This window comes from Carassius auratus, linkage group LG28B, assembly GCF_003368295.1.
Source record: "Carassius auratus strain Wakin linkage group LG28B, ASM336829v1, whole genome shotgun sequence".
In the NCBI taxonomy this organism is placed as follows: Eukaryota; Metazoa; Chordata; class Actinopteri; order Cypriniformes; family Cyprinidae; genus Carassius; species Carassius auratus.
Genome location: NC_039293.1, coordinates 7,487,540 through 7,499,584, shown reverse-complemented (window position 1 = coordinate 7,499,584; position 12,045 = coordinate 7,487,540). Strand labels below are relative to the sequence as shown.

Here is a 12,045-nt window from a genome sequence, read left to right as displayed (position 1 = left end):
TCAGATGCAACTACACTCACAATGTAAAAGATATATTATTCGAATGCTTGGCGAAAGAGATGTGTTTTTAATCTAGATTTAAACAGAGAGAGTGTGTCTGAACCCCGAACATTATCAGGAAGGCTATTCCAGAGTTTGGGAGCCAAATATGAGAAAGCTCTACCTCCTTTAGTGGACTTTGCTATCCTAGGAACGACCAAAAGTCCAGCGTTTTGTGACCTTAGGGTGCGTGATGGGTTGTAGCGTGGTAGAAGGCTAGTTAGGTACGCAGGAGCTAAACCATTTAGGGCCTTATAGGCAAGTAATGATAATTTGTAACTGATACGGAACTTAATAGGTAGCCCGTGCAGAGACTGTAAAATTGGGGTAATATGATCATATTTTCTTGACCTCGTAAGGACTCTAGCTGTTGCATTTTGGATTACCTGTAGCTTGGTTATTGAAGAAGCAGGACAACCACCTAGAAGTGCATTACAATAGTCCAGTCTAGAGGTCATGAATGCATGAACTAGCTTTTCTGCATCAGAAACAGATAACATGTTTCGTAGCTTGGCAATGTTTCTAAGATGGAAGAATGCAGTTTTTGTAACATTGGAAATATGATTTTCAAAAGACAAGTTGCTGTCTAATATAACACACAGATTTCTGACTGTAGAGGAAGTAACAGTACATCCGTCTAGTTGCAGATTGTAATCTACAAGATTCTGTGTAGTGTTTTTTGGTCCAATAATTAATATCTCTGTCTTATCTGAATTTAATTGGAGAAAATTATTGGTCATCCAATCTTTTACATTTTTAACACACTCTGTTAGCTTAGATAATTTATAAGTTTCATCTGGTCTTGAGATAATAGTTGAGTATCATCAGCATAACAGTGGAAGCTAATCCCGTATTTTCTAATAATATTACCAAGGGGCAACATGTATATTGAAAATAGAAGGTGACCTAGGACGGATCCTTGTGGCACTCCATATTTTACTGATGATAAATGAGATGACACCCCATTCAAGTAAACAAAATGGTAGCGATCGGACAGGTAGGATCTAAACCATCTTAGAGCCTGCCCTTGAATACCTGTATAGTTTTGTAATCGATCTATGAGTATGTCATGATCTATGGTGTCGAACGCAGCACTAAGATCAAGTAAAACTAGAAATGAGATGCAGCCTTGATCTGACGCAAGGAGCAGGTCATTTGTAATTTTAACAAGTGCAGTTTCTTTGCTATGGTGGGGGCTAGTGTGTGTGTATGTGTGTGTGTGTTCACTACTGTGTGTGTACACTTTGCATGGATTAAATGCAGAGCATGAATTATGAGTATGGGTCACCATACTTGGCTGAATGTCACTTCACTCACTCTTTCTCAGATATTATAGTGCCATCTGCGCCAGAGTCGATTTTGAAATGAATTATTTGGCATTCCATAAAGATGTCAACTGTCCATGGAGGAATGATTGGATCCTTACAAGATATTGTGCCCAGGGGCCTCTGAATTCTTCATCCAGGCCTGAATGTAAGGGTTTAGGGGGGTTATTGTTAATATTTGTGTATTTTCAGTGTTCTTTTGTATTTTATCCAACAATTTATAGTAATTTATTTTAGTTCATTTTGAATAGAATTGAAAGATTTTAAAAAGATTTTACCTGAAGAAACCTGTCACCTGTCAGACTTGTTTAAACACAGTCATGTGATCATAAGCTCCTCCCTCTCACAGCTCTTACCAGGAAGAGACTGACGTGTTATTTCTGCTTCTCTCACACTGACTCTCTTCTCTACTGACAAAAACAATAAAGAACCAGCCATCAGTGAAGAACCAAGAGAAACACTTTACAGAAGGATCTTTGTGAAGTTTGGTTCTGAATAGATATTAAATATTTGTGATTCTCAAGGGGATTTGTTTTTCAATCTGTCGTTCAGAAAGTGAAAGTAAAGTTTAGATCACTGGAGCTCTAAGAGTGAAAATGGCTTCTCTATCTGAAGATGATTTTTCTTGTCCTGTATGTCAGGAAATCTTCAAGAATCCTGTTGTTTTATCATGTAGTCACAGTGTCTGTAAAGAGTGTCTTCAACAGTTCTGGAGAATTAAGAAAACACAGGAGTGTCCCGTCTGCAGGAGAAGATCATCAAAAGAACAGCCTCCAGTTAGTCTTGCATTAAAAAACTTGTGTGAGTCGTTCCTGAAGGAGAGAAATGAGGTTCGTTCATCAGGATCTGAAGAGATCTGCAGTTTACACAGTGAGAAACTCAAACTCTTCTGTCTGGAGGACAAACAGCCGGTGTGTTTAGTGTGTGTTAACTCTCAGAAACACGACAATCATAAATTCAGACCCATCGATGAAGTGGTTTCATCATATAAGGTGAGAAAAATGGCTTTCTCAGCTTCATGTTGTTATAAAAGTCCTGTTTAAGAGTTGATCTGATCAGATCTGGTTGTGTTTAGTTCAGCTGAACGCCGTTATCAATAAAGTTTTATAGAGTTTAGGAATTATTAACTAAGGGGGAAATACTTTTTCACACGTGCCCAGTCGGTATTGGAGAACTTTTTTTGCTTCGATAAATAACTTTGTGTTCACTCAGGTTGCCTTTGTTTTATGGCAGATTTTAATTTCTGAATGAATCTTATATGAGATAGTATGATAAATCAGGATGGGGGCAAATACTTTTGCACTGCATTATATAATCATGTCACTGTATGGTTGTATCTCCTTTTTTCACTATAATCTGGTGTTTTACGGAGTTTTATTTCATTTAATTCTAGGAGGAGCTCAATACAGCACTGAAATCATTACAGGAGAAACTGAAAGACAATGAAAAAACAAAAGGAGAGTTTGAGAAAACAGCTGAACACATCAAGGTGAGGAAACAGAATCCAGAGTGTTACGGTCGAGCTCGTTCCAAGACCACAACATAAAGAGGGAGATAGACAACGAAATAGGGTTTAAATTAATTTATAATTTATTGGAAAAAGAAATTAAGCAATAAAAAATAAACAATGTTTTTTGGAAAAAGAAAAACAACAAGAAGATATTTTAAATATATGTCTAAATGCAACGAAATATCAATATTAAAAGGGAAAATAACAAATTTAGAAAAGCCTGTGCCCAACTCTCACTGGCATACACTGCAAATCTAAAAGTATGCTTCAAATATAGGGGCCAAAAGCACAGCTGGTGCCCACAACATTTTTACATTGTTAAATGCTTCCTGACACTTCTCTGACCACACAAGTGGCACTTTGGTACTAAGAAGATCAGATAGTGGCACCACAACAGTAGTAAAGTTTCTACTAAATCCTCTACAGTACTCTGCCAAACCCATAAATCTGTGAAGTTCATGTTGGTTTTCAAACACAGGGAACTCACAGATAGCTCAATCTTTGCTTCTACAGGCCTAACCTGCCACCACCCATCACCTTACCAAGATATGTACCCCTGGCTCCCCCAAACTCACATTAATCCAGGTTTATAGTAAGGTTAGCAGCGGCAAAATGAGAAAACATCAGTCAGAGTATTACTTTATCAAACCATATCATTAATGAAGGCCTCACATCCATGCATCCCATATAAAACACTGTTAACAAGACTTTGACATGTACCTGGAGCATTTCGTACTCCAAATGGCATAACTTTATACTGTAAGAAATTGTCAGGTGTCACAAAAGCAGATAACTCTTTAGCTGGATTGGTTAAAGCACATGGCAGCAGTGGTGAAAGTCATACTCAAGTAAAAGTACAGTATCTAACCAGAAAATGATTTTGGTAAATTATATATATATGTAAAATATGTTCATAAACAGCTTGGGTAGCAAGATTTTGTTTAATTTTAACTCTTTTTATCCATTTCTTATTTTTGGGTCAGAATAAGAATCACTTCATCTGTACTTAGTGTCTTTCATTCCAACATAAGAAAACATTTCTGCTATCAGCATCTGAAAAAGCATTTAGGTGTATTTACAGTTTATATATCTCAGAGAGGACATAGATTACAGTTACAGATGGATAAATAAAGGTTTGTTTTTAAAATAAAACATTAAATACTGATATTTGAAATTTCTAACATGAACAAAATAGTAGAAATGTGGAAGTTAAACCACCAGTAAGTGCCAACAAGTGACTGTTAATGAGTGAGTAATGGAGATTCATTCATTCGGAGCATTTGGTGAAATACTGGATCATTTATTCAACTGAATCTAAGCTGATTAGTAATGAATATACTTTGGGAAATGAATTAGAGTAAAAGTATACATTTTAATTAGGAAATGTAGTGGAGTAAAAGTAAAAGTTGGCTGAAATATAAAAACTCAAGTAAAGTACAGATACTTAAGTACTATAACAAAGTATTATTACTTTGTTACAATACACCACTGTCTGCCAGTATCCTTTCAGGAGAACCAATTTGAGCTGAGCCAACTCTATCAAGGCAATCATTACACCGTGGTAAAGTATAACAGTCAGGCTTTCTATTCGCATTAAGCTTTCTATAGTCGGAGCAAAAACAATACGTCCCATCTGGCTTATTAACCAGCAGACAGAGGAGATCCATGCACTCAAACTGGGCTCAGCAAGATCGTGAGTCAAAAGATATTTGACTTCCTTACCTAGTATTCCCCTCTTCCTGGGATTAACATGATATGCATGTTGTTTAATAGATGGTGCTGTACCAACATCAATACCATGATGAATAACAGAGGTACGAGTTGGAGCATCAGGGAACAAGGAAGGGAAAGAGTTAATTAACTCAGTAATATCTACTCTCTCCTGGGCAGTCAGATGAGAAAGATGTACTTTGCCTTTTGGCTAAAACCTGTGTCCTGGTGACTCCAGGTTCAGATTTACATGAAGTCCAATCAGACATAGAAGAACCAGCAGTACTAGTAGCAGTGGAGATTACACCAACAGACACCGACACACATTGAAACTTCTTCAGTGTGGATGCTACTCTTTTAAAATGAGCAAAATATAGATCAAAAACTTTCTCTGAGAAGGGTGCCAATATCAGAATAATATATTTTAAGGGTTCAGAGGTCCAGGAGACTCATTGCGCATCCATTTCTGTTTTCTGAAGAGCAGGGGATTGTAACAAGAGTCATTTTCATTACAGCTGTAGATCACTATATACAGTTATGATCTGATATATTTAATATAATGGACTCCAGTTGATTATTTGTGTAAATGAGGATCATCAATCTTCTTCTGGATCTGTTATATATCTGTCTCTGAGTTTCTCTCAGATCTGAATGATGTGATGTGTTGATGTGTGTTGATGGAGACGATTGAAGTGAATGTGGTTTGATTTCAGTCTCAAGCTGAGCACACAGAGTGTCAGATTAAACATCAGTTTGAGAAGCTTCATCAGTTTCTCAGAGATGAAGAAGAAGCTACAATCACTGCACTGAGAGAGGAAGAGGAGCAGAAGAAGCAGATGATGAAGGAGAAGCTGGAGGAGATGAACAGACACATCTCAGCTCTTTCACACACAATCAAAGACACAGAGGAGAAGATGAAAGACAGTGACGTCTGCTTTCTGAAGGTCTGATTTCAGATCATACACTGATTGACTGATGTATGGTTGATTGATTGATAGATTGATCAATGTTGTGTTTGTTCTGCAGGAGTTTCCGGTCTCGATGGAAAGGTGAGTGATCTTCTCTCTCTCTGCTTCTGATCCAGAGTCACTTCAGTTCTGATCCTGAATGTTCTTCCAGAGTCCAGATCTCATCACAGCCGGATCCACAGACTCCTTCTGGAGCTTTGATTCATGTGTCACGTTACTTGGGGAACCTGTCCTTCAGAGTCTGGAAGAAGATGCAGGACATCGTCCAGAACAGTGAGTCTGACTGCAGAAGATCTGAGCTTCATACACACACACACTGGAAATGATGCAATATTGACAGATTTCAGCATGATCTGTGAAGAACCTGATCATCTACTGCACCAAAATCAGCAGCTCACTTCTAGAAATAATCAATCCCACAATTCAGTGCGCTTCACTTTCATTTTCAGTCTCACGAAACACACAGAAGTGATTTCAGCAGTTTTTAACACTCTTTATTTGAGCAGACGGACAGAAACATTTCTAAAAAAAAACAAATGATAACTACTGTTTATATTTTATTAATAATTATTTATTTAATTATTTATTAATATTTTGAATTAGGTTTATATATACAGAGAATAAGAGAGCGAGAATAACAATATTCTCCAAGAATCAGCTAAAAACGCATCTCTTCCAAAAGAAAAAAAATAACCAATACATATTTTCTACATTTAATACAATCACACCGACGTGATTATAATGTTCAGTGTGTCATATCATCAGCTGCATCAATTCAAATCTGTGTTTGTTCGCTGAAAGGGATTGAGCCAGAGACAGACATGTTTTTACAGTACTACACATTATAACCAATCACACACGATACTGTTGAGATTATGAAAGCATCGACCAATCAGAGGCTGAAAGTCATCGCTGAAACAGTGTTTTCTTCACTCGCTCGCAGACTGAATAACTCTTTCTGGTGAATTATCTCTTCAGAAATAACAAAGTGCAGATGTTTGTATGAATCTGTAAGATATTAATTTTATACTGCTTTTAATGGGAGTTTTTGAGAGTGCTTGAACTCTAGACTGTTAGTGAAAATGTTCTTTACTCTCTTTCTCTACAATGAAAGTGTTATGATTAGTAGCCTCACTAATGTTTTTATTCACAGTAACTTTCAATGTTAAATTCACATTAAATATAAACTCGGTCACATTATACCTCACGCTCTGCTACACTTATACATCTGTTCACAATACTCTTGATTTTTATGAAGTTTCTTCGAGGATCGCCTGATGCACACAAGAATGTTTCAGCCTAACTTTCTTCAATCTTGGGACTCTGTATGTCCGGTTTGATGATAATAATTCAAACTCATTACGCAGGACATGGTTATGAACAGAAACTATATTATTAGACAGTCTTAACAAATTCTTATAATAAGCTGAATCATAAAACTTCTCAAGGGTCTGACCGACAATCCTTGAGCACATTTATAATTGATTAAACAACCTTGTTTCTCTCTTTTAAAACCTCCGTATCTTCACTGCGAGTCAAGGGAAATGTTTTCTGAGAGAAAAGTTTCTGCCCGTTTAAACTCGCACGGCATGTAAGTAACCGGTATATATCACTATAAATTAAATTTGTTATAAAATATATATTTCAAATGACATAAAACCCTTACTCTGTTAAAATGCAACCTCCTCGTCAGATGTGATGTTATAAAATTATTACTGTGGGAATAACATAAATCACTTAATCATTTTATCCATCCTTGCATCGCAATTCGAGGGTCAAAAAAAAAATAAAAAAAATAAACATCTGATGTATTAGTAAATTAGTAAATTAGTAAATTAAGTTGAATTGAACATTAAAACTACAATTACAAAATCTGTAGAAGAATGGAGTATAATAATGTAACCCACACTTGTAATTTGTCTTCTCCATCCAAGTGCACACACAGTTAAAAACATCTTAATGTACAGCAGTGGTGCTATATATCACCTAAACCTCCCAAAGAACCACTGAAGAACCGCTCGAAACATTCCCAAACACACTGACTAGATCTTGATTCTCAGGTTATATAGATTATGTTGATCTATAGTGTGCCATGATCCAAGTACACTCCGAGTAATAAATAATAATCAGGTCATGACGCCCCGCTCCCCGCCAACTCTAGCACACTCTATTCTAATTCTATTCTTTATAAAATATTGTCCCTTTTAGACTGGCACTCCATTCATTTACTAACTACTTGTTTTTTTGTTTTTTTTAAAAAGCTTCTCTGTTCATTTTATTCCTCTTCTATTCTAACGGTTTTCTTTTCATTTATTATAAAGTTAACAAAAGCAAAAAAAGACCCCTAACACTAGCTTGCTGTATTCTTGTTCTATTCTATCAGTTTTCTATTTATTATATTATTTAAAAGCTACGTGTACTGTGTTAATCTAACTGAGACTTGTTATAGCTCTTATATATCTTTGCTCTTTGTGTTGTTTTTGATTGACTCTATTCTCATCATTTGTGAGTCACTTTTTTAAAAGTGTCTGCTAAATGAACAAATGAAAGTGTGTGTGTGTGTGTGCGTGTGTGAGAGAGTGTTGTTGTGAATTTTTAATAACATTTATTATTATTATTATTATTTCACCACATTATGGAGGAATACTATCTAGTGTTAATTAATTAATTAATAATAATAATTATTATAATAAAAACAATAATAATAATAATCATCATCATCATCATCATAATAGATAGTATTTATTAAAAGCTTTGTGATTCATACGAGAGAAACAGTGAGGATAAGCATAAAGATATAATCATTATTTCTGTATTATTATTATAATCTCATTTGAACATGAAATCATGTGTAAAGTTCTGTTCAAATGTAATATTTTGTATTAAAAGCATCTTCTGACTATAACTGAATATAAATGAATCTGTTTTCAGTTTGTGTCCCTCACTGTTTCTGTCTGAACGTTCAGTCTTGATGAATCAATCAGACACAGAATGACTGACAGTGATGAGAGTCTCATAATTCATAATCATCTGTGTTGTGTTCACTCTTGATCATGATCTGTGTGTGTGTGTGTGTCATCAGCTCCTGTGATTCTGGATCCAAACACGGCTGATCCTCGTCTCGTTCTGTCTGATGATCTGACCAGTGTGAGAGTCAGCGGTGATCAACCTGTTCCTGATAATCCAGAGAGATTTGACTCTCATCTCTGTGTTCTGGGTTCAGAGGGTTTTAACTCAGGAACACACTGCTGGGATGTGGAGGTTAAACAGAGTGAATACTGGAGTCTTGGAGTAACTACAGCATCAAACCAGAGGAAGGGATGGGGTTTCTATAAGACTGATGTCTGGAGTGTGTGGTATGATCAGTACGGTGTCTGGAGTTTTGTGTACGGAGGGTTTCCAGGTTCTGGTGTTCGTGTTAAACGTAAGTTTGATCGTGTGAGAGTGAATCTGGACTATGACAGAGGAAAAGTGTCATTCTCTGATCCTGTAACTAACACACATCTACACACATTCACAACCTCCTTCACTCACACACTCTTTCCATTCTTCTCCTGTTATCATTCTTCTCTGAGGATCTTATCGATCAATAGTTGATGATAAAGGATTAGACTAAATCATCTTAATCATATCTGACCAATGAGAAACAGTGATGTGTCACAGATCCTGATTAAATGATCAAATCATATTAATTGAAGTAAATGGTCTAGAAATACTTTATTCAGCTGTTTATGAATCTGATTCTCAGATCAAATGATCAAATCTGAGTCAGTTACACAACAAATATGAATAATCACTTGTATAAACTAACAATGTGTGATTTCATGATTTCAGTCTCATTTTCAGATTGAAACATTAAAAGTTTGTCATGATTGTTAGGTTTTAAACTGTGGTCAAATGTCTGGAAACCCTGATTTTTTCTTTGTTTCTCAAACTGAATATTTGTGTCACTTTTATTTCTAAAGAACTTTATATAATTCAGTTTAATTCAAAGCAGCTTTATATTAATAAAGAGGAAAATAACAGCATCAGTGTTGGAAACTGAATTAATTTGTTCCTAATGTCAGATATGAAGCAGATCTTCAGAAGAGAGTATATCGTGTCATTATTCAGATGATGGTTATGTTCTGTTTGGGTTTAGTTTTCCCCGTGTTTCTGTTTCCTGATTGAATTATTCATTAGTTTCTCTGGTTTTGATTGTTTCAGTTTTCTAGTGTTGAAGTCCTGTGTTTTGCCTTAGCTCCTCAGTTCTGCTCCTGATGTTATCTGTGTTGGTTTTCTGTGAGGATGTTATTAAAGATGTGAGATGAAGTCAAACATTAACAGTGATGAAGCGGATGTATTCAGTATTCAGTATCAGTGGCCACTATACGATGTATGATCCTCCACTTCTCTTTGGTATTGGGGTTTATATAAAAGTCTCCAGGAAGGAGTCACTTCTTTGGGAACAGAGAGATAAACCTCCATTTACTATCAACCCTTTCTCTTAACTGATTACAATAAGCATCTTTTACACAAAAGCTTTTTCCCGAGGGATTGGAAATCCAAAACTTCATACCCCTTCAACAAAGAAACCTGTCCACTTTCACACCTCACAGATCAGATGGTTTACAGCAGAACACATTTACATTCGGCTGCAGGAAACTGACGAAACTGTACTTTGGTAAACTTGTTCATCGAAAAACACAATACATTATTCCAAAAAGTAGAATTGTGCAATTTGAAAGAAAACTTAAAAACATAAACTGGGAACAAACGATGACACTAGACGATGGAGAGGAGTGTTGTAATTCTATGACCACATCTCTTACAAATCTAATGGAAAAATGTACAAAGCAAATAAAATCTAAACAAAAAGATTTCACGGTGCTCGGGATAAATAATGAAATACAAAACACACAAAAAAGCGAGATTTACCTCTGAAAACATCTTTAAGATCTAAACTTAATACTGATCTCCCGACTTACAGAAGTTTAAGGAATAAAGTCGTATTTGAGCTGCGGAAAGCAAAAGTGACATATTACAGTCATTTAATTGATAGTGTTCAAGGCAACAAAAAATCACTTTGGGGGCATTTAAATAATCTGACTAATAAATCAAATAAACACAAAAAGATTACAGAACTTAACATGAATGGTAATAGTGTAACTGATAGTGCCATTATGGCTGATGAATTAAATTCATATTTTGTACAATGTGTTAAAGATTCCTCAACTAAAATTTGACAAGCATATAAAGAAAATTTTAAAAACAATACAAAGTAATCTCAACTGTTTTAAATTGATAAGAAGCTTCATACCGAACCAGGCCTGCTATGATTGTTTCTGATATATCGTACTGCATGACAGCATGGGCTCAAGCCACTCCCACTGCAAGCAAATGCATAGGTTCTGTATTCAACCGAACAATAAAAATTATGGATGAAAAACCAATTTACAAGTGCATTAATCATTTAGCAGCTGAGCCACTAAGCTCATTTATTGAGAGACAAAGCAGCACTCGATTCACTAGGGGTTTCTCAAATCATGACTGTAAAATACCATACTGCAGGACCAGCTTTGGTACGACGACCTTCTCTGTGAAGAGCTCTAAACTCTAGAACTCATTACCATCTGACATCAAGACTGTACTGGACTTTAAAGTGTTTACTTCCAGGCTAAAGAACTGTTTAAAAACAAACCAAAGGTGTACACATTTTTAATGAATGCTAGTAGTATGTAAATTTTACGGGTAAATTTCATGGGTAAATTTTATTATGTATAACCAGGGACAGGAGTTGTTTATATATTATGTTATATTGTTTTAACTGAAATGGTTAAGTATGTAAATTGTATTGTGTTTAAAAGCCCAACCAGGGACAGGAGTTGAAAATTAGCATTTGCTATAAACTTTTTATGCAGCACTTCAGTGACAAGCTTGCTTTGACACTATGTTTGTTTGCATTGTCCATGTCCAATAAATAAAATAAAGAACAATAAAAAAAAAAAATGAATTGTCCTCTATGGCAGTGAGGTGTGGGGTCCACTGACCAATCCAAATCAAGATTTCACCAAATGGGAAAACCTTCCAACTGAGACCCTGCATGCAGAACTGTGTACAAATATATTACACGTGCACCAGAATACAACAAATAACGCATGCAGAGCAGAATTAGGCAAATATGCTCTAATCATGAAGATACTAAAAGGGGTAATTAAATTCTGGAAACACCTGAAACTCAGTCACCACCAATCATATCATTATAAAGCCCTGCAACACCAAGAGATGAGGAAAGAAAGCAGCTGATCCAGAGCTTCAGTCCTGATGCTGCACTAACATCTACTGATGCTCTGAATCACATCAGAATCAGTCAGATTACTGCACAAATCAAACAGAACTACAAACACAACAACAACAGAGTGAAGTGCAATGCTATTTGACCCTAAAGAGAGAGTAGAGTATGACAGAGTATCTGTACACAGTGTCAGATCAGAAACTGAGAAGAACACTGACC

General features: G+C 35.8%; 1 protein-coding gene across 1 annotated transcript; it reads left to right on the top strand.

The window, feature by feature from the left end:
• The first annotated feature begins 1,960 nt into the window (after window positions 1–1,960).
• Window positions 1,961–11,627, top strand: LOC113067411 (tripartite motif-containing protein 35-like). The gene is made up of 6 exons (XM_026239808.1): window positions 1,961–2,356; window positions 2,758–2,853; window positions 5,298–5,528; window positions 5,611–5,633; window positions 5,704–5,825; window positions 8,635–11,627. The coding sequence occupies exons 1-6, from the start codon at window positions 1,961–1,963 to the stop codon at window positions 9,147–9,149; spliced, it is 1,383 nt and encodes a 460-aa protein (XP_026095593.1). The 3' UTR covers window positions 9,150–11,627.
• Window positions 11,628–12,045: the final 418 nt, after the last annotated feature.

Coding starts and splice junctions, on each gene's coding strand:
- LOC113067411 (XM_026239808.1), top strand. CDS start 1,961: ATGGCTTCTCTATCTGAAGATGATTTTTCTTGTCCTGTATGTCAGGAA. Junction 2,854..5,297: donor AAACAGCTGAACACATCAAG/GTGAGGAAACAG, acceptor GTTTGATTTCAG/TCTCAAGCTGAGCACACAGA. Junction 5,826..8,634: donor GCAGGACATCGTCCAGAACA/GTGAGTCTGACT, acceptor GTGTGTCATCAG/CTCCTGTGATTCTGGATCCA.